We start from the raw sequence: 23,247 nt of genomic DNA on the forward strand, positions 1-23,247 counted from the left end.
TCTGGGTGCGCCCAATTCTCAACTGCGGATTTGTACCTGAAACGACTCCACCTTCCACGGTTTGTAATCATAGCTCTTGATAGTTGGACTGGACCTCCACCACTATGTAGTCATAGTTTGTGATACAGCAATCAAGTCAGCAATAATTAAGGCCCTGAGTCCCTCCATTTTAGTCTTATTTAGTTCCTAAATTCCCAAGCGGCAGGACTTAAACAGGGACTAAACTGCTTTAGTTCCTAGTCCCTCAAGATGTGGCTAAAAGAGACTAAACCATATTAATTCCACATTTACCTTTAATTATTTAGTTCAATTGTACTAATAGCAGGAGAATGTTAAAGACCATTTTAGTTTTGTTATGAGTCATTTAATATATTCTTACTAATTTTAGTCCATAGAACCAAACATGTTAGAGACTAAACTTTAGTTCCCTAACTAAACTTCTTTATCCCTAGACTAAAGAAAACAAACAGGGCCTAAGCTTTGTGAAATGGCCGGTATAGCAGTTCCGTCACACATTTCTCATGGAGGAAGACTTGACCGAAACTAATAGTAATTAGCACAACTGTTAGAGCTAGGAAACCATTATATAAACTTTGTCAGCTCGATCGGATTTCCACCATTGCATTGCGTTGGACCAGGACCACCATGGCTTCTATCAGAAGGGCTTTACTACTCTTCCTTGCTCTTCTTGCTCAGCTGCTGCACATACCACCACCAATACCACTGTCCAGCGCCCACCATACTCACGCTGATAATTACCTCAAATCAGCTGATGGTCACCTCCCCGTTGTTCCGTTTCTTTGCCGTCCAGACCAAGCAAAGAGTCTCCTCCAGCTGAAGAAGTCATTATCCTTTGTTGATTCCACCACCACGCTTTCGTCATGGCGAGATGGTACCGACTGCTGCCTCTGGGAAGGTGTTGGCTGTGACGCCTCCTCGTCTGGAGATGTCACCGTTCTTGACCTCAACAATCGTCGCTTGTTCAGTCATTATGGCTTGGACCCTGCAGTCTTCAGCCTCACATCCCTCCGTCGCCTTGACCTCAGCATGAATGATTTCTCTAGAGGTGACGACGACGTACAGCCGTTGCCTGACAACATAACAGCTACTACGCCGGCAGGATTCGAGAGGTTTTCTTTGCTAACGCATCTAAACCTTTCTTATGCGGGCTTGCGTGGTCCAATACCTGCTGGAATCGGTAAACTCGTGAACCTTGTCTCTTTGGATCTTTCGAGTTACTTTTCAACTGATGAAGATGGTGTACCGGATGATCTGTGGACTGTGGGTACCTAGTATTGATACCCTAGTGGCAAACCTCAGCAATCTAAGAGAGCTCTACCTTGACAAATTGGATTTGTCAAGCATGGGAGAAGATTGGTGCACAGCTCTTGCTACATATGTTCCTCATCTTGAGATACTTAGCATGGCCACGTGTTCCCTGACTGGTCCTATTTGTAAATCACTCTCCAGACTCAGTTCCCTGGTTGTTCTCAACCTCCAAAACAACTATGGTATAGCTGGTCGATTTCCAGAGTTCTTGATGGATTTTCTCAATTTAACTACGCTACAGCTTTCGAATGACAACCTCCAGGGGTGGTTGCCCTCCAGACCCTTTCAATCGAAGAATCTAAGGGTTCTTGATTTGTCCTATAACAGAATCTCACTGGGCATGTGCCAAACTTTTCCAATGCAAGTTGTCTAGAGAGTTTGATGCTAGCTCGGACCAGTCTTTTGCCCATCGAACAAGTCAAACCAACATCTATCACCAACTTTGTGTCATTGAAGGAGTTAGTGCTTAGTGGGAATTTAGCTTCTGTGGATTTCCTTTCTTCATTTGGTACACTGGGGTCTCTATGTAAGTTAGAACTCACATTTGACGAAGTGAGTGAGCTAGGCCCAGTCTTCTCATGGATTGGACACCACAAGAACCTGACAAGTTTGGTACTCTCTGGCAACTTCTCTGAGATGACGCCTACCTTGGTTAGCAATTTCAAGGCCTTGAGAAGCTTAAGTATGCATGATTGCACACTCCCTAGGCATGTACTTGATGCAGTTGGAAACCTCATAGCCTTGCGAACACTTGATCTTTATTACTGCAACATAACGTGGGGTTCCACCATGCCGTCTTCTATTGGCAACCTCACAAATTTGAGGGATCTGCATATTATTCAATGTGGATTCTCAGGCCCAATGCCGGCTGCAATTGGCAGACTCACAAATTTGAGAAACATGTATGTATTTCGTAGTGGTTTTTCAGGGCCAATTCCAGCTGCAATTGGCAAGCTCACTAGCCTCGAAATTTTGGACATTGAAGATGGGTTTTCAGGGCCAATACCAGCTACAATTGGCAATCTTAGTCACTTGAACCGTATGCGATCTTTTGGTGAGTTTTATGGCCCAATGATACCCTATACAATTGCGCAGCTAAGTCATTTGACGAGGTTAACTATTGCAGGTTCTAATTTTTCTGGACGCATACCGGGTTCAATGGCAAATTTGACTCAGTTAACAGAGATGATTCTTCCATATAATTCTCTAAATGGTAACAGTACTTACTAGCTCTTGCCTCATTTTCCAAACATACCCTTAAGCTTTTGTTTACTTGCTAAACATTTTGGAGTACATCACTTACCACTTATAAGTTAAACTAGTTGTGACCAAAATAGTTTGATTACCGCTTATAAAAAACTATTTGTGTTTGAAAGAACTGCAAGAGATTCGTTGCGATTACTATTAGACGAGAGAATAAGAGAAACCACATGTTACAACTTCACTCGGTCCACATGTTTGAATGTTACTTGCTAAACATTCGAGTGCTAGCTCCTATGGCCTCGCTGCCAGCCAAATCATTTGCTAAGTCATCTCATAGCTACAAATAAGGGTTGCCTCATATCTACGGTCCCTCGAATACAAAGTTTGACTTCAACTCTATCCTAGCCCCTAATACAGCTCAAGTTATAACATAACCAAATTGTACACATATTTGATATATATAGCAAACTCTAGCTTGATTAATATGCAAGACACCTCGAAGTCATCAATGTTGGGATATAATATAAGTGAATTGTCCACCTCTTTATATTAGCTTAAGCTTTTGAGTTGAGTTGATTAACATATTCAACTTAATATGGTATCGAAGCCATGAGTTCGAATCCTGGCTAACGCAATTAAATAAAATAGATATTGATCGTTTCTATTTCACGTTTGAGATCCAAGAGAGGCTCCACGTGAGGGAGAGTGTTGAAATATAAGTGAATTGTTCCCTCTAGGGTAGCTGTCACACCCGGGTTTTAGGGGCAGGGCCAAACCCGAGCGCGAAAAGTCAAATGTGTGTTAGGATCAAGTCTCACACATATGATGACTCATGGTACAGAAAAGAATGTCACATCTTTACTATAGAATGGAGTTCTATACAAAATAGTTAAATAATTACATCATACGAAGACAACGATCCAACAACCATAGTTGACTAGGAACGACGGCCTAGATCACTCATGAACTCATCACAGCATCATTCATACGCCTTATCCTGTGGTACATGATCTTGACCTGGGGGATGTGAGTACAACAAGGGTGAGCTCACATACGTTCATCACTCAACAAGTTGTGGGGAATAATGTGCATGAGCTCACTAGTGGGGGGCTCATGTGAAGTGTAAGGCTTACCAAAGGAGATGGTTAAAGCTAGGCATTGCTTTTAAAGTTGGTCAAAATTTTATTAGCAGTTACTAAGTGTAAGTAGATACCAACCCAATTAAATAAGAGATCACAATTAATAATAACACTCACGATGCAATGCATATGATAAATTAAGTTTAGTTCTATAGTTTAACCATGTGAGGGTCGAGCCGCTCATGACCGTGAGCACGACTGATATACCAGTTTTACACTCTGCAGAGGTTGCGCATCTTTACCCACAAGACGTGTTTCCCGATTAGCCAGGGTTAGCTAGACTCTTAGACACTTGCAAGGTGAATGGCTAGGGATCCATTGCGAGGTCTTTCCAAAGTTCCACTAGTTCGAGAAAACCCACTACGGTTTCAGGACGAAGGAAGGATAGGAATCCCTCGTCCGAAATGCCATCGCAGCAATTCGGCCCGAGAACCTCTCTATACTCTACAGCGACGCCTCCCCGCTTGCCCTTTCGGGTAAGGTAATCTCTCCCTAGCTTTCCTAATTACTTAGCCAAGGGCGTCCCATTCCACCCTTGTGGTAGCACTGTTTTCCCGGGTGGTCGCTCCGTGTTCCAATTAACATAATGATCTTATCATGAATAATAATTAAAACAACAACCGAATTGGAACATGGTCATAATATAACATTTATTTCCCAAAACTAGGTAGAGCAATAGCAAATCTACCCAATAGTTCTTTTGGTTGCAAGGTGAGGGATAAACAATTCTAGGAAAACCTATTGGGTCCCATCAAATTAACCTGAGCATGCCACAATGATTAACAGGAACATTATTAGGTAGAGAAAAGTGATCAAGAGCACAACTTGCCTTAGACTCGAGATTCTAGGTACCAAGTCGATCTTCAGATTCTCGTGACCTCACTGCTATTCGTAGCAATACATACAAATAGACAAAAAGTGCATAAAAATAATAGTACACCAAACATGGGAACAACCGCGTAATAATATTCTACGCGCTGCTACGAGATCGTAGGTTCGAGAATTGCTAAATCCTGAGCTACAGTTAAAAGATATGGTTTATGGAAGATCTATGTGATTAATTATTAAACTATATTATGAATTGGTGATTATACATCATATGAGAAAATATACTAATAATTAACTCTACTTTGATCTGGATTATAACTTGATTAGAGATCATATTTTAGTAAAATTACTATAATAGACCAGTTTAACTTTGGTTAGAAGGATTAATCTACTAATCATAGGATAAACCATTATCCATTTATTAAATTATGCTTTATGGTACTATTAATGTCGACAATTTTATTACGCGGCTAATGCAACTTTAATGGGTCAAATTGGAGTTAAACTGAATGAGTTATGGATTTTACAGGTTTCTAGAACTTACTTCATATTTAATTTTAAATCGGTTTCGTAGTTGATTTATATAAATTAATTAGGATTTGGGACGACAACTACTATTATTTGGAATCATAGGGTCTATTATGCAAAAGAAAAGACCTAGCTGTAATGATCTTAGCACTATAATGGATGGCGAGTTTATTTCATAGAAATTTGAGGGTTCTTTTGCAAAAAGCCTGAGCCGAATGGGTATAGTGTGACAGAACCTCCCAAGTCATTAGGCCCACCTATAGTATCCTTGTCCCACGGACTTCAGACAACCCTGCAGGTGCACCTGATCACTTGATAAGTTCGGTATCTGAATTCCTTACCTTCCCAAGAGCGTTTCACCCGTCACGCAGACATTACAATACATCGGAGATACGGAAATGCGGAAGCAGTTACAATAACTTACTTTATTGAAAAGTAAGACAGAGTTATATAGTTACAGCCAAAATATATGAGTGCAGAGTATTATTATTACATAACATGGGAGGCAAAAAACCCTCCCAAAATAAACAGTAAAAGTTTTTAACGGAGGGCCTTTCCGCCCGCAGCTTTTAGTCTTGATTCTCTTCTTTTGGTACCACCTTGGAACAGAAGCAACAAAAGTTTGCTGCTTCTTCACCTAAAACAACATGGGACAAAGCCCTGAGTACGAAGTGTACTTTCGCAAGACTTACCCGACAAAGTAAAAGACTCTCAAGGATATGCTGGCTTTAAGGGAGTCAAGGTAAGGCTTATCAATAATCAATGACTCTGTTTGCAGAACTTACTAATAGTGGATCCTTAAAAGTCCAGTTTTATTTGTCAGGTTAAGTAAAATTACCTGCAACTAGAGTTCTTTCTACCCTAGTTCAATCACTTGACCTATACAAGCCAATTTCTTAACAACCCTTCATCTTCACTGGAATGCTACGTGTAAGTCAGTGACCAAGTCTTCATGTCCGCGAAGTTACGGCGATCCGAATCGATTATACTCAGCTGAGGATCTCCAATCACACAACATATGTAGCACTTAACCCTTGCATATGTCAACTCTCCACCGGGGTTCTTAAGACCAGATCAGGTTCATGCCAACCGAGAGCACAGATACACCACCGTCCAGCCTCTTGCCACGAAGCGTACACGCTACTCTCGCCATCTCTCCACTCCCATTGTGTGTTATCTTATTCTGGTATTAGTCTGTCTGAGGCAAAGCTTACCCATGACGAGGCATGTGACCAGTTAAAGGGTCCTCGGTCAGCAGGCCTACATCGAGAAGGTCCTTAATCGACACAGACGGAGACACTACACCGAGACTCTCTTCTCGTGCAAGTCACCCGCCCGGTCTCAGCTTAATCATTTCAAACCCAAAGTTTGGTACCTGGCAGAGGTACATCTTTTCCGATGTTGAACCCATCATGGCCATGATAAATTCACCATCAAGTTTTATTTTCGAAAACATCCCTCCCACTTTGAAGCATCATCTTTTGTAAAAGCAAAACATTTTTGTTTTTTAGAGCAAAGCTAAGCATAAGAAAAACCTTTTGTAAAACAGGGATTTGAGGAGAAGTAATCAAATCCAAGGAAGGAAATGCAGGAATTGGTTTAGCACACAACTCCTATCACCTAATGCATCAAGCAAGTGAGAAAGATTTTAAAAGGAACAAGGAGGTGGCAAATGCACCGGGGCTTGCCTTGTGTTACTGGTGAATCAGGCTCTATTCGCAGATATCAAAATAAAAACAGTTGCATGCCTGATGTTCTTCAGGTGGTGGTGGTGATGAAGTCCTTGTCTCTTCAACTTCTACTTCCTCCTCGTTTTCTAAATATAGCCAAATATAATAATGAATGCTCATGTAATGCTCATGAAGATGCAAAGATAATAAAAGTTTATTATCTATGGTATACAACTTTCCTTCACGGATCTTCGAGAACTTAGGGTTTTCGGAGTCAATAGTGAATTTCATAGGGCAGGGGCTAGGGTTTTGGGTTCTAAGTATCAAACATGGTCCAAATCATACCAAACTCTACCCAAGGCTTCTAAATATTATTTAGAGTTTACCCTAAAAGTTTAGTGAATTTTGGATTTATTATTTATTCCCTAAAAATCCAGAAGCATGGTTTTTGGCTATTTTAAATGCTCTATAATTTCCTATTTGGACTAAAAATCATGAAACTATTTTTATTAAATACTATAGAAAATTAGAAGTCTAGCAAAATTGGTTTGGTATTTTTAGCATTTTTCTACAATTTTCTAGAAATTCTTAAACCTAGATAAAAAAGAAAAGGATAAAGTATGAACAGTCCTGGGCCGGAACTGGCCCAAGTCGGCCCACTACTGGAGAAAAGGGCCCGCGCGCGTCCGCGTGCAGATTTTGCACAGAGACCCATGTTGTTTTAAATAACCTGAACTGAGTTCACCGCACTATTTCTATGAGTCGCTGACACTTGCAGAAAAGTCCCTGCACTTCCATTTCTTCACAGTTTGAAGTCCCCGACGGCGAACGACGCAGGGCCGCGCTCCGGCGAGCTCTCACCGGCCGATTTACTCAATGATCGGCGCCCTACTTTGGCCGAGACCAAATTCAAGACCCACCGATCGTTTCCCCTCACTCAATTTTACTATTGAGACTCTAAATCATCCTGTCCACGGAGACAGCGCGGACAATGGATGAACATGGGCGTTCTCGATGATCCAGGGCGGTCTAGTTCAATCAGAGGGGTCAAACAGCATTAGGAGGTCTTAAGGAGACTAGAACAAACGACCAGAGAGCTTGAACTAACTTGGAGCAAGCTGGCCACAGCGAGGTGTTTCAACGGGGGCGGAAACATAGACTGGGGGCAAAGAGCAACTCGCGGTTGTTGGTGGACAATTGAAGGCAAGCGTGGGTGCTATGGATGGGTAATTACCCTACGGAGCTCACGGCGGGCTTAATTTACAGCAGTCATGAGCGGTGGTCGGGGAATTGGATGAAGACGCGCGGCGACCGGAGAAATAGGAAGTCACTGGCGCGGTGATTCGTGGCCTATTACCGTGGCAAGCTCCCCGGCGATGAACGGACGGCTAATACGAGTCACGACGATGCGGTGGATGTGCCAAGGCATGTGGCGCAAGGCCGTGAAGCGGCTATCTCCGGTGAACTCATCCGAAGCAACCGTGACTAGCTCAGGTACGGTGGTCGGAGTAATTTAGTGGCAGGAGCATATCCACGGTGTGATATTTACTGACCCCCGGTGCTATCCAGCTAATCTGAGCGCGAATCACGGCGGCGATAGCACGATAGCACGAATCCGCGCGCGGCTCGTCGGCGGCGAGGGGGCTGAACCTGATCCTATTCGGTTACTGTACCATCAGATTGTTCTTCAGTTAGCCTGACAGACCAAGTTTGGCATTGATTTTCTCCTAAATTTACATGGCAAGTTGTTGATCGGCTAGTAGCACAGTTGTTGTCTAATGATCCATCTACAAACCAACTGTGGTAACCATACTCAAACATCCATGAGATCATCTTCAAAATGGCCCCCAAAGTTTATCCCATGCCCCTGAACACCATAATTGAGGTTTCAGACATACTGACAGCCCAACTTTGGGCACATTTATCTCAAAATACTTCATGGTACCAAGGCATGATCTCTATAACAAAGTTATTCTCCTTTCATAGGTCTATAAACTTGATGTGGTGACCTAGGGCAAAATATTCACAATTTGAAAGATATAGGGCTCCAAAGTTGAGCCAAATGCACTGAAATCAGACTTAACTCCATAGGGTTCAAATAGGGCTTTTTGCTAATAGGCCCAAAACTTAAAGTTTAAGTTGCAAATCCACACACATGTGAACCATATGAGTTAAGATACCCTAATCTCATGGTTTTTGCACTTTAGTCCAAAAGTGCACTAATTTTGCACTTAGCCCCCTAGGGTTTAAGTCTAGGGCTTTCTAGGGTTCTTTTTAGGGTTTTTGATACTTCTAGGGCTTTAATGCTACTTAAGTCCACACATGGTAATATTTTATGATCATATCTAATGAGTTTTGGAATTTTTTTCTCTTATTAGGCCTTGTTTGCTTTATTAAGCCCAATCTAGGGTTAAACACTGTACCCTAGGGTTTCACTTATAACATGTCACATTCATACAACTTGTTTGAACTTTTTGCCTAGTGAATGCATTCTAAGTGTAACAATCACATGATATGCCAATGCTTATGATGTTATGCTCAAATTTTAGTGGCAGTAACACCAGGGGTGTTACATATAGGCTCACCTGAGTCGTTGGATATAGGATCGACGGCCCCTGAGGAGGTCGGGCGCCATTGAAATGGCAGGGCTCGGGTGAGGCAGAGCGTGGCAGAGGCTCGGGCAAAGTGGCCGAGGTCAGTGGGTTCGGGCGAAGCGCGGTCAAGAGCAGGAGCTCGGGCGGCACGGAGCGCGGGCGTAGAAGCTCGGGTGAGACGGAGCGCGAGCGCAAGCTCGAGCGAAGCGAGGCACGAGCAAGGTCTCGGACGAGGCGGATGCGAGTGCGGGCTCGGGCGAAACGCGACCGAGGCAGCGGGCTCAGGTGAACTGAGGCACAAGTGTAGGCTCGGGTGGAACGCAACTGAGAGAGCGGGCTCGGGCGAGGTTGGGCTCGAGTGTAGGGGCTCGGGCGAGACGGGCGCGACCAAGAGCAGCAGGCTTGGTCAAGACGGAGCACGACCGAGATCAGCGGGCTTGGGTAACGCGCGGCCGAACGCGGGATAGGCTCGGGTGAGGCAAGGCGCGAGCCCGGGTGTAGGGGTTCAGGCGAAGCGCGCGCCGAGGGAGCGGGCTTGGGCTAGTGCGGGGCACGAGCACGGGAGCTCGGGTGAAGGGCATGCCGAGGGAGCGGGCTCGGGCGAGCGTGGGGCACGAGCACGAGAGCTCGAGCGATGTGTGGGTGCTCAGGCGAGGGCGAGATGGTGGCCGAGGATATGGAGCCCGGATTCTTATATCCCCATGGTCGTGAGTCCGAAGGAGAACGGGATCGATAGGAAATTGCGTGGAGCTCGCCGAGGTTGTTGCGGTGGGTTCGGCGGTGGTTATGGCAGGGAGGAGACGGAGCGACTGGGTTGATCTATACGGGGGAGTGAGTCGAGGTAGAGATTGGGCTGAGAGCAAGGTTTCCTCTCTTTTCTTTTTCTGTTTTTATTTTGTTTTCTATTTTTAGGATGTAGTGTTCAGCCAACTTTCAAGTTTAATCAAAGTATGAATGTCAAACTCAGAGATACACAAGTAGAGTACCAACATGATGCATATTAAATGTTTTATCTATTTACTATCTTATTTATGCAAATGTTTTAAATATGTAGTGCATACATCTAATTGATATATCTTAATAAATTATCACCTTGTGTGTATAGTTTATTAGAAAGTGAATTGACATCCATTATCTACTTAATTTTAGGAGAGGTTAATATCTAATCAAGGGTAATCTTAATTCAAGTATTTTAAAGTATTTCTAATCATAAAGTTTCATGAGAGGAATAATCGAGTTTAGCAAATGTATTGAAAGACTTCCTATTTTGTTTGTTTTCTCAATATTTAGTTATGTCTTGGACCTAAGTCTTGAGTATCAGAACTTACCATTATCATTTATTTAATTTATGACATATTCTTTATAGGGGAAGGAAATCATTATCTAAAGACATTTTATCTCAAATCTTCTGGAGAAACTTCTTATAAAACCCTACCATAGGATTTCGGGTGTTACAGTAGCAACGGAAACAGTAGCCATAGACTCAGATGCCATGTCAACGGTGATGCCTCTAGCCATAGGTGTAGGCAGCTCCGACAACATGGCCTCCTCTCCTCTCGAAGGCATGGCCACCCTCATCGGTGAAACAAGGTCAATGACCTCATTCATCGGTGACGTAGTCACTTCCACCACAGACACCTCCACCGAGGCCGCCCTGACCACTTCATCCGCCAACATTGGAAATGTCAGTACCTCCATTGCCAAAGGTGCAACCGTAGGTGTAGAAGATGGGGTCAGCACCTCCACCTCAATGTTTGGAGTCGTAGCAAATCCTTGGCATGACAGGTACTTCTACAGTGTGATAAGTAGGGAAGAGCCCTCTCTGCTTTGAATACGAAATCACATCAACATCAGCAACATGTAAAAACCATTTAAAAGACTATAATAATCAGTAATGTCACCTTAAGAGGAGGATTAGCCTAGCCTGACCTTACCTTGTCCCTTGTGTGTTTTAATTTGACCTCTGATTTCGAGGGCCTAGGCACAGGTGGATAGGGCAACCTCGAGGACGCCTAGGGTGGAGCGGAGACCACCGGAGGAGCTGGAGCTAGTGGTGGAGACGAATATGATGCCTCCATGGGTAATGTCAGGGGCTCCAACCTCGAGGATGAAGGCAGAGGGGTTGAGACCTTCAGTACATGTATTGCCATAAGAGTTAGAGTCACCGAGTGGGTCGGAACCTCAGGCATCAAGACCACCATAGGCACTAGGGCTGTCGTGCATGCCAGAGCCTCGAGCACTAGGGTTGTCGTGAAAGTTGGGGTTTTTGCATGGGTTAATACTTCAGGTATCAAGGACATCGAGGGAGGAGTCGGACACCTCGACCTTGGAGTTGTCATGCGCTCTTGTCTCGATGCCATCGAGGAAGCGCCCAAGCGCTCCCACCTCAGAACTGTTGTATGAGGATCATATATCTATTGCGCCTGGGCCGCTGAGGTTTCCCTCTTTTCTGCATGCTAGGGGGCTTGAGCAGGAGAAGGGATAGCCATCCTTAATTTCTCCTATCATGACGAGGACCATCGACCTATATAGGATGGAGCAAGTCCTATTCAATCACTTCATCATTGTTGGAGTCACTGATATTCTTTGGCTCATCGTCGTCGTTGTCATCATCCACCGACCCCCATCGGTGGGTCTTGAGAATGAATTGCTTCCATAGCTTCTTGTCCCTCTTCCTTCTTCTTCTCGTCCTTATTATTCTTCTTTGCCTTAGCGACATCACGATTTGTTGTGTGCATGGCCATGTCTTTTAGTAGCGGTGTGTGGGAGAGGTGAAAATGGGAGCATGACTGCAAATCATAGTCCATGAGAAATTGATACATCAAAACATGAAAAGAAGAGAGGGAAATAACTCACTAGATATGAACGAAGCTAGGCTCAGGCTACATTTTGGGGTGTCCCACAATCGGGAAATCCTAGCTACCCTATCACGTCACCTCTCAAATCCTCTGAGCAATCTCATTGTCCCAATGACACATGTCACTGATCGAGATCCTCACCAATGAGAGACTAGGGAACATCTGGTATATGGGGAACAGACGCACCATCAGCAATGCAACCATTCGATCATGGTACACCGTACACATCGATGACACCAGCGCTCGATAGACCTTAGCCGATGATGTGGAGGATGTCGTGCACACTTGAGATCTCCAAACTACTTATTCTCTAGGTCTGCAGCACCCATCCTCACGACATGGCCTCTTTGTTGATACCGCGCCAGGTGTAGGTTGGGAGAAGCATGTCGAGGACATTCTTGAGGTAGAACCACCTCGAGTGCCACCCCATGTTTGATTTGGTTGTCGGTAGGTGCATGTACTCCAAGGCCCAAATCCCTTAGAGATGAATGCTAGCGCATCCCACTGATAGTGCCACGACAATGCCTGAGTGGCCCCTCTTCTTCTAGAGCATGACAGCGAAAAGATGTTGCCACAACGAGAAATAGGGTTCGGTCTCGAGGAAGCCTTCTCGAGAACAACCTAGGCTGGGCTGGTTTTTTAAGTAAGGGTGAGCACACATCAACATACTCAGCAGATGTCCCGTTTGGCTAAAGTGGACTAGCTGTATGTGGAGTTAAGGTTAAGCAGTTGCTTTTAGTTGGTCAAGTATTTTATTAACTGTATAGCCAAGTTTTAGTAATAAACCCAGTTATTACCCAAAAGTACTCCCTCCAAAGAGGAAATACCAGAGATCAGAATTATAACCATCATCATTAACCATAATCATACAAGTATACAAAGTTCTTCTATTCAAAGAGGATCCCAAGGCTGCTCTTAACTGTGAGCACGACTAATATACCAGATTCTAACACTCTGTAGAGGTTGCACACTTTACCCACAAGTTGTGATTCCCGATTTGCCCGGAGATCATGACTCCCCATTAATCACTACCAAGGTGACATGGCAGGGTCTCACTACGTAGCCTTTACAAAGATTCCCCAGAGGTCATAGTCGCCCATTAGGTTTCTCCAATTTGATAAACACAGTACTTCTCCCCATAGGAAGGGTGTCTAACAAAACCAAATCAAAAGAACCTCGGCAACCAGTCTCGGCAGAGAAAGTACTGTGCCCAGAACCCATTAACAACCCTACGGCGAAGCCAACTACACCTCAAGTTCCTCTAATCAGCTAAGGGCATCCCATTCCACTCTCATGGTTGTACCGTTATCCCGAGTGGTCACTCAACGAACAGGTCCTTACGAAGAGGTAATCAGGAAACAGCGTGAGTCCCCATAGTATCACAAGATCATCATCGGGATAACATCATCATATCATAACTATTCATATCATGTTCGTTGATTAAGGTAAAGCAGTAGCATAAAGCTAACCATGATAACCCAAAAGGTAAACAAGGATAAGGTAAATACAGACTAGTCAATCCTTGAGTTTCAATAAAGTACTGCGGGACAGTGAACTATAGAGTAAGTAGGACATAATGGGTCAGAGGACACTTGCCTTCACCAGGTTGTTGCTCAGGAAGGTCTTCGGCAACACACTCAGGAACCACGGGCTGCTCGTTGTCTAAACAAAGCGATCATGCATTCAATATATTTGGGTAAAGACAGATGAACAATACACCAAACATATACAATCAAGTGAATCACAAGTTGGATGGAGCAGTATAAACACAAAAGGTAAACTTAGATGCTAGGGTGAACTGGCACACTTAGAGGTTTGTGATTCTCTAAGTATTATCTATCTCCATGGATTACATAATTTACTTCCATTTATTTTAATAGGACACAAACATTATACCAAGGATAGATTCAAATGTTACATATTATCAATCTCACAAAGATAAACATCCAATTATCATTAGGGTGTTCCTCTTTATTTTACCTAATAAAAAATAAACTATTACCTAACCTAACGTATAGTCTAGGCATAAAATTAAAGGGCACAGACAGTGAATGATCATAGTTTATTTGGACAGAGAATAATCCTATGAACATTTTGCAATTTGAATCACTCAATTTAGAGTTCATATGCAAAAGATATGAAATAAACAAGTTTTGAAGTTTAAAATACAAAATTAGGCCTAAGTCTGTGATTAAATAGAAGGTTAGGGGTCTGTCTGCAAGATTACAGGGGCCTGCGCGCTAAAACCAGGGATGGTGGGTTGTTTTCTGGAAAATCGAGGGTTTCTTTAGGCAAATGGCCACGCGAAGGGGTATCAAATCTGCTCAGCCGTCAGATCTTAAATCAACAGTCGAGATTAGATCCGAGCGGGGACGCGCGGCGGGCGCTGACAGGTGGGCTTGGGGGGTTGAGACGCTGACACGCGGGGCCCATGGGTCAGCAATATGTCGAGGGTGCGGGGCGCGCTGGCCACTGGATTGCAGATCGACGGCTCTGGTTCCATGAACCGTGCAAACCGTTATCCGCGAATCCGGGCCGTCAGATCAAAACTCGACGGTTAGGATGGGTGCCAAGGGGCTTTACCTTCTCCGGTCGGCCAGGGACAGAGCCATACGCGCCCGCGGCAGCGCAACTGCCAGAGACATGGTAGACTGAGGCTCATAGGGCGTTAGGGGTCGGTCTTGGTAGCCAGAAAGGTTTGGGAGGACTCGGCGAATCCTATGGCGGGGTCGGGATAGCAGGAATGGGGCTGAGGCGACCAGGCGGAAAAGGGGGAGTCCTTGGCGGACCGGGGGATACTCTGACGAGCAATCGCGCGCGACTAAGGGCATACTGCGTAAAATTAGGGGCGGGTTAGATCAGTTACCTTGAGAGAAGGCTCGGGGCTCACGAACGGCGTCCGAGGCACAGCGAGGACACGGGTCGACGGCGGCGGAACTGCGGCAGGGCAGAGAGAGAACCGGTGAGCGTGGACCGAGAGAAACAGAGGGGGAGGGGGCGAACCGAGGGGTGTCCTAGGTCGCGGGTGACGAGGCGAAGCACACCGAGGCAGCACACACTGTAAGGGCTCGACGACGACCGCAGAACGGGCGCGTGACCACGTCGAACGGCGGTAGAGATCCCTGGGTGCACGCGCGATGCGAGGCGAGTGCTGGGGGCTGCGAGTGCGCGAGTGACGAGGAAGGAGAGCGAGTGGGGCACTGGGTAGCTAGAAAAGGGTCAGGGTAGGGACGGGCGCGGCGTCAGCGTGCGTCGTGGGTGCGGAGTCCATGACGACTCGCGGGTCATGCGCGAGCGATTCGGGAGGGAAGGGCCCGATAGACAGGACCCACGGGTCAGCGAGAGCGGGCGAGCGAACGGGCGGCCCGGCTGACGAGCGGGGCCCGTGAGACAGTGAGGGAAGGTGCGTGCGCGGAGGAGATCACGCCGACAAGTCGGCCCCACTGGGTAGCGAGAGGGAGAGAGGGAAGTGAGAGCAGGCGTGGTTCGGCGCTGACAGGCGGGGACCGCCTGTCAGGGAGAGACATGCGCGTGGGCGCGGGCACGCGCGCGCGAGACTGGGCCAAGATGGGCCGGCTGAGCTGATTTGGCTTTTCCTTTTTCCCTGGAATTTCTAATTGCTTTTTCTTTTTATTTTCTCTATGGATTTCAAATCAAATTCAAACCAAATTCAAATTCAAACCATTCCAAACATGTGCATCAAACAAAAGGACAATTTAGGCTCAGCATGGTGCAACATTTCATGACTCCCATAGTTTTGACAAAATAAATAACTAATCCCTCACCTAATTAACTTAATTCTAATCAAAAGAAAGAGAGAGAGAGACAAAAGGTAACACCTGAATTTGGTAGGCATTAAGAGAAGAAATTTTATACCCCCCAAATTCAGAGTGTTACACTATACTTACCGAGTCCGCTTAGGTGTCCTCAAGAAAAATGACCAACTGAATACCTTCAAAGGATGAAAGGACCCTCTAAACGAATCTATGATCCCTTCAGAGGCGCGTCTTTAATAGAAACAAGTGCACCATCAACAACAAACAAACCTCTATAGGAGCGTCTAGCTCCTCCAGAGGCTCAGGGGTGAATACCATAGGTATGATATGTGGTGTGGGTTCAATAAGAGGTGACAAGTTTTCAATCAGTTCAATACCACCTAGTCTTTGTGAGGTCGATCTGGGTCTGATCCCTATCCACTAGGAACATACAATATTTTTTGTCTCGCTCGACCCCGGCCCCTTTTGGGGACAGACGACTTCACCTCGTAGCTTTGCTTTATGTTGCCCGACCTCTGACCCCAACCACCAAGGGTCCAAGAAGGAGAATGACTATATTGTAGAATTTTGCTTCATCCGACCTCCGACATTTGAGGGAAAAGGGTCTAAGAGTCGAGAAACCTTAACCCAAAGCTCTGCCTTGCCCGAACCCCAAAGAGAAGGGGTTAGATACTTCACCTACCATGTAGGTTTGAGATTGTGATATCCTGGCCCCTGGGATGGGATGTCCTGGCCCAAGGCTTAATAGAATTAATAGTGTAATCATACCAACAAGGTGCATCTTCTTTTTCGGAAGCCTATCTTGAAAGAACCTCCAAGTTAAGCGTGCTTGGCTTGGAGCAATTTGGGATGGGTGACTGACCGGGAAGTTTTCTCGGGTGCGCATGAGTAAGGACAAAGTGTGCACAAAAGACTCGTGTTGGTCTGTGGGGACAATATATGATCCTAGAGAGCTGCCAGGAGTAAGTACCGCCGGTCCAGGGATTGGACGGGGTGTTACAAGTGGTATCAGAGCCAACCCTCGCGGTTTCACGGGCGTGTGTGAGCTAGGGGGTTCGGGTATATGGCGCATGACACATGTGGGCCTGGAGTGGTCACATGGCATGGCATATGACGACACTAGACATACAGACGTGGCCAAGAGGGGAGGTTCCTGGATTGGGGTTGACCGACGAGGACGTCGGTCTTCTAAGGGGGGTGGATTGTGATATCCTGGCCCCTGGGATGGGATGTCCTGGCCCAAGGCTTAATAGAATTAATAGTGTAATCATACCAACAAGGTGCATCTTCTTTTTCGGAAGCCTATCTTGAAAGAACCTCCAAGTTAAGCGTGCTTGGCTTGGAGCAATTTGGGATGGGTGACCGACCGGGAAGTTTTCTTGGGTGCGCATGAGTGAGGACAAAGTGTGCACAAAAGACTCGTGTTGGTCTGTGGGGACAATATATGATCCTAGAGAGCTGCCAGGAGTAAGTACCGCCGGTCCAGGGATTGGACGGGGTGTTACAGAGATTCTTGGGACCATACCACCTCATCCACTATGGACATTGGAACATATGAGTCTAGCTCTGACATGGCATGGAGTCCAAATGACAACATAGAGGAAGGTACTTCAGAACGTATGTGTCATCCACCACGACATGGAGTCTAGCACTAGTTCAACAACTCCCTGACCAAGAAGTAAACAATGGACACCTAGGAGTCGACTACAAGACATGATGGGGCATAATGGCAAGCACCATGATGATCCACGCATGGCTACATTAGCCTGATAGAAGGTGTTATCCATGGCGTCCCTCGACCAGCAACAATCCTAGAGGACAAATGGAAACGTGACAATGTCGGCCCCTACATACTTCATCCTCTTTCCATAGGCAATTGTAATAGGGTCCTTCCTCTACCTCATTTTATAAAAGAGAGGGAAAGGCCCACGAACCAGGGGACGATAATATAAGGAACCACATGCACTCACCTTAAACACAAGTCCTATACTAAGCACTTGTAAATGCACCCACTCACGCACTCGTTAGAGGCTTCGAAGCTCCTCCCTCACTCTACTATTGTAACCCCCTACTACAAACTTTTGTGCCAAGTAACACAAACATATCAACTGGACGTAGGGACATTTAGCCCGAACCACTATAAATCTTTGTGTCCACTTAGCACACCATCTGCTTCGAGACACGGAAAGCACTAGTCTTATGAGCCAGTGGTTACAAAAATTGACACAAGGCTCCTAAAGGAGGTAAGGAAGATATCCGGATAGTTTCAACCCATCACCTTCATTGAATTTGTGAGGAGAAGGCAAAATTATTCTCCAAATGAGGGTTTTCTTCACATCTGACAAAAAGATAAAACATGGTGCTCATGAAAGATCTGCTCAAGCTAATATGCAAATATGATCTCAAGGGGTCATAGCACCTAGTGAAGGCCAGGAAATGAATCGAAAACACTCACATCAACTGGAGCACGAAAACGTCGAAAACAATTGAAAGCTAGGCATTCGAGGGAAAAGAGCAACCAAACTCATCAAACAAGACAAGATCTGGAGCCACCATGAACTAGTAGGTTAGGGACTCCATTCCCACAAAATCCATAAGCTATAATATTAAAATATATAGAGGAACAAATAGTTAAATCCTTGATGCTACCACCTACAATTCGAGCCAAACTCCACTCAAATTTTGAGTCCCAAACCTAAAAACTATCTATTTTGTGGTTTTGAGGTCCAAACCACCAAAAGCCTTATGAGTAGCATATCTGATACGCCACCTCCATGATATCTACATATGTCACAACCATTCCTCAATCACCCAATCATCAAGTCCTCCAGGTACACTACTTGGTGTGGCCAATTATTTCTTGACTTGGTCAACATAGTCTACTCCTCCATGTACTCTTGCATGTGTCAATGTCCCTAGGTGCCTACCACACACAATTAGTCCATTGGCTTCTCTGGTCCCTTAGTTTGTGCCCGACATTCATCCTTCATGCTAAGTTTAGTCAACACTAAAATAAATCTGGTCATCTCTTAAGAATCACACATCATGCCTGAACACTATGGGCACATTTAACCATGTGTCCACACCCTCCTTTTAAAAAATGGTGTGTGGTGAACAAAGGAGGCATTAGATATTTTATAAATTCATGTTTAGAAGAGGAGGGACTTTCTAACTCACTTTTTTCTTTTACTTCATAGGGGAGATTCCATCATTTATTTTTAGCCTTTTTGCATTACGTTACCTTGATCTTTCTAACAACCAACATTCTAGCCATGTAAAATATTTTGACACGACAACTTCATAGTTGAAAAGTTTGTGCTTGAGCAACAATGCATTGTCATGATTTATTCCCAAGGCATTCTTTAACCTAATAAGTTTAGCAGCTTTAGACGTTAGCTCAAACAACTTCACTAGTTCCTTGAACCTTACACAATTTTGGAATGTGTGAGCTCACCATGTTGGATATTTCCAATAGTGGGTTGTATGTCATGGATGTAGATGATGGTAATCTAGATCAAAGTTTTCTCCACAGCTAACAAAAAGGTAAAACATGGTGCTCATATGATATCTGCTTAAGGAAACATGCATATATGACCTCAAGTGATCATAGATACTAGTGAAGGCCAAGAAATGAATCCAAACCACACACATCAACTGGAGCACCAACACAGAAAACAAGTGAAAACTAGGCATTCGAAGGAAAAGATCAATCAAAACTCATCAAACAAGACAAGATCTAGAGCCACCATGAACTAGTAGGTTAGGGTATCCAATCCCACAAAATCCATAGGCTACAAGACTAAATTACATAGATGAACAAATAGTTCAGTGTTTAAATCATTTGTGGTTCTCAAGAGCATACTAGAGCATGGGGAACATACTTGAGATATGAAATAATGACAACTCAAGAGATAATTTGGACAGATTAGCCTCCCCTTTATTTATAGGGCTATTAAACATTCCCAACTTGCTCCTAGATAATTAGAACCGAACCACTCAACCTCAGGGCGTTATAGTATAATTAAGATCTATAGATCTAACGACCATGTATTCTTCTTGAGACGGCTTCTTCTCAATGCTAAATCCTTGATGCTACCACCTACAGTTCGAGCCAAACTCCACTCGAGTTTTGAGGCCAAAACATGAAAACTATCTGCTATGCGGTTTTGAGGCTCAAACAACCAAAAGCCTTATGAGTAGCATATCTGAGATGCCACTTCCATAATATCGACATATGTCACTACTAGTCCTCAATCACCCAATGATCAAGTCCTCCAGTGCTACTACTTGGTGTGGTAAACTATTATCCTTATTTGGTCAACATGGTCTACTCCTCCATGTACTCTTGCACGTGTCGATGTCCTTAGGTGTCCACCACACATAATCGGTCATCTAGCTTATGTGGTCCCTCGATATGTGCTTGGTGTTCATCCTTCATGCTAAGTTTAGTCAACAACAAAGTAAATATGATCATCTCTTAATAATCACTCATCATACTTGAACAATGTGGGCACATTCAACCATGTGTCCACACCTTTGTTTTAAAAAATGGTGTGTGGTGGTTCTATGTATGCATGTTGTGAACAAAGGAGGCATAGCATATTTTCTAAATTCATGTTTAGAAGAGGAGGGACTTTCTAACTCACATTTTTTATTTTACTCACAGGGGAGATTCCACCATTTATTTTTACTCTTCCTGCATTATGTTACTTGGATCTTTCTAACAACCAGCTTTCTGGCCATGTACAAGATTTTGACACGACAACTTCACGGTTGAAGAGTTTGTTCTTGAGCAACAATGCATTGTCAGGATTTATTCCCAAGGCATTCTTTGAACTAACAAGTCTAGGAGCTTTAGATGTTAGCTCAAACAATTTCACTGGTTCCTTGGACCTTTCACATTTTTGGAGACTTCATGAGCTCACCATGTTGGATCTTTCCAACAATTGGTTGCATGTCATGGATGCAGATGACGATAATCTAGTGGATATCAGCTACCTTTCAGAACTTCAAGATATAAGGCTCGCATCTTGCAATGTAATTCGATTTCCAAGATTTCTGAGGCAAGTTAAATCTATTTCATATTTGGATCTTTCAAGGAATAAAATCGATGGCAATGTACCAAATTGGTTGTGGGACAAGTTATGGAGCTTTGCACCATATTTGAATCTTTCACATAACATGTTCACGGGCATGCAACTTATCAATTCATATATTCTCCCTTTCAGTACATCTATGGAAGTGCTTGATCTTAGTTTCAATAGATTTTCTGGGCGGGTCCCTATGCCAAGCTCATCAGGAGAAGTCTTGGAATATTCCAACAATATGTTCTCTTCCCTTGTGCCAAACTGGACTTTGTATCTTAGGGACACTATTTATTTTAGCATATCCAAAAATAATATAAACGATCAACTACCTCCCTCAATATGTGATGCAATTCTGGACGTTCTTGATCTATCAAACAACAACTTTTATGGCCCAATTCCATCTTGTATCATAGAAAATATGACACACACAATTTTGAACTTGAGGGGCAACAATTTTAATGGGACATTGCCTACCGACATAATGACCACATGTGATCTACAGGTGCTAGATTTACATGGTAACAAGATTGAAGGGCGGCTTCCGAGGGGCCTTTCTAAGTGCTTTCACTTGGAGATTTTGGACATCAGTAGCAACAGAATGCTGATACTTTTCCTTCTTGGTTGAGGAGGCTTTGTAATCTTTCTATACTACTCCTAAGATCAAACCAATTCTATGGCACCATTGGTGATGGGGATACCAAATCGGCTAGTGAGTTTTTTCCTAGCCTGCAAATTATTGATCTTTCCTCAAACAACCTCTCTGGTGTTTTGAGGGCACAATGGTTGATGCAGTTGAATTCAATGATGGCAGAGTACAATAGTTCTGGAGAAACTATTGATTTTGATAGCAATAATTATTCATATGAACCATTCTATCGATATTCTATTGAGTTCACGTACAAGGGGTATTTTATGACATTTGAAAGGATGTTGACTACTGTAACACTAATTGACTTCTCCAATAATAGACTGGAGGGCACCATTCCTGAAGCTCTTGGAAGCCTTCTATCACTACGGATACTAAATTTGTCGCACAATAACTTCATCGGAAATATTCCAGCTCAACTTGGTAGCCTCACAGATTTGGAGTCACTAGACCTCTCCTGCAACCAACTCTTAGGAGAGATTCCTCAAGAGCTGACTGATCTCACTTTTCTTGCGACCCTGAACCTATCAGACAATGACTTGGTAGGGAGGATACCACAGTCACGTCAGTTCTCTACATTTGGCAGTAGTTCATTTGGAGGGAATCCTAGGCTATGCGGACCACCACTGTCAGAATTTCCATGTGGTGCGTCACCATCACCATACACTCCAAGCGCTCAACTTGTGCATAGGTCGTCACCTAACAGTTTTGATGTGGTCTTGTTTCTCTTCATCGGGCTTGGCTTTGGTGTAGGATTTGCAGCTGCTATTGTCGTGAAATGGAATCGGGTCGGCCGGTGGTTCATTGCAAATGCAAGAGCTTTGCATCGTTGATCACCATTGGAAGTTGAGAGTCTGTTTCCAAATGCATGTGTCTGCAATATATATGTTTGTCACCAAGCCTCTTTTCTTAACTATCGGATAAGCTATGCTCTAGGTAGATTATTTGTAAAATCTCTATTGTCATCGATCATGAAGTTTGTTGTTCAAAGATTATGTAGGAGAAGCGTATTGGTTTGATATGTGTTGTTCACCGTCCGGCAACAGGCGACACTGAGGTTTGACCCATTCACCGCACAAGTAGGAGAGTGAATTTGTAGGGCATGAAAATTGTGCCCCAAATTTCCCAACTATTGCGAATTTGTCCTCGTCAATTCTCGTTACTTCTGATACTATGATGACAGTAAGGCAGGGGAGGAGCCATCATATTATTACTTCTGATACTAGTGGGCTTGGTAACTTTAGGCCCAGCTATCAAGATTTCAAAAGTAAAACTGATGGACCAAGGAATACATCGTTGAAGCAAGATCCAGTTTTTTTTAAGAGAGAGTAAATTGCAAAGCAATACCTCAACCTTAGTTTTCTTGTACTGAAAAAAAAGAACATGTATCCTGAAATTTGCTCTCTTTTTAGAAATGCAGAACAAACAGATGACAACGGTTCCCAAAGTTGCAACAAACTAAGGTGCTGTTTGGTTCAAAAAATGTAACGCAAATGGTAATGGTTTGCGCTCGATTACTGGCGGTAACAAATTTGAATAGTCTGGTATCAAATTTTAATGTGGTATCTGATTACGGTTGAAATAAAACA

The 23,247-nt window shown here is 44.1% G+C and overlaps 1 protein-coding gene across 1 annotated transcript; it reads left to right on the plus strand.

Moving 5' to 3' along the window:
• Positions 1-618: 618 nt before the first annotated feature.
• On the plus strand, positions 619-23,105 carry LOC103642585 (receptor-like protein 7). Its single transcript, XM_020545801.2, has 3 exons — positions 619-2,383; positions 2,456-2,542; positions 20,592-23,105. The coding sequence occupies exons 1-3, from the start codon at positions 1,711-1,713 to the stop codon at positions 21,635-21,637; spliced, it is 1,806 nt and encodes a 601-aa protein (XP_020401390.1). The 5' UTR covers positions 619-1,710; the 3' UTR covers positions 21,638-23,105.
• The last annotated feature ends 142 nt before the right edge of the window (positions 23,106-23,247 follow it).

The sequence above is a fragment of the Zea mays genome, chromosome 10 (assembly GCF_902167145.1).
Source record: "Zea mays cultivar B73 chromosome 10, Zm-B73-REFERENCE-NAM-5.0, whole genome shotgun sequence".
NCBI lineage: Eukaryota > Viridiplantae > Streptophyta > Magnoliopsida > Poales > Poaceae > Zea > Zea mays.

Excerpts from the sequence above, each read along its gene's own strand:
- LOC103642585 (XM_020545801.2), top strand. The coding sequence starts at position 1,711 with ATGCTAGCTCGGACCAGTCTTTTGCCCATCGAACAAGTCAAACCAACA. Across the intron at positions 2,384-2,455 it reads GAACCGTATGCGATCTTTTG|GTTCTAATTTTTCTGGACGC; the intron begins GTGAGTTTTATG and ends TAACTATTGCAG. Across the intron at positions 2,543-20,591 it reads TCCATATAATTCTCTAAATG|GGGAGATTCCACCATTTATT; the intron begins GTAACAGTACTT and ends TTTTACTCACAG.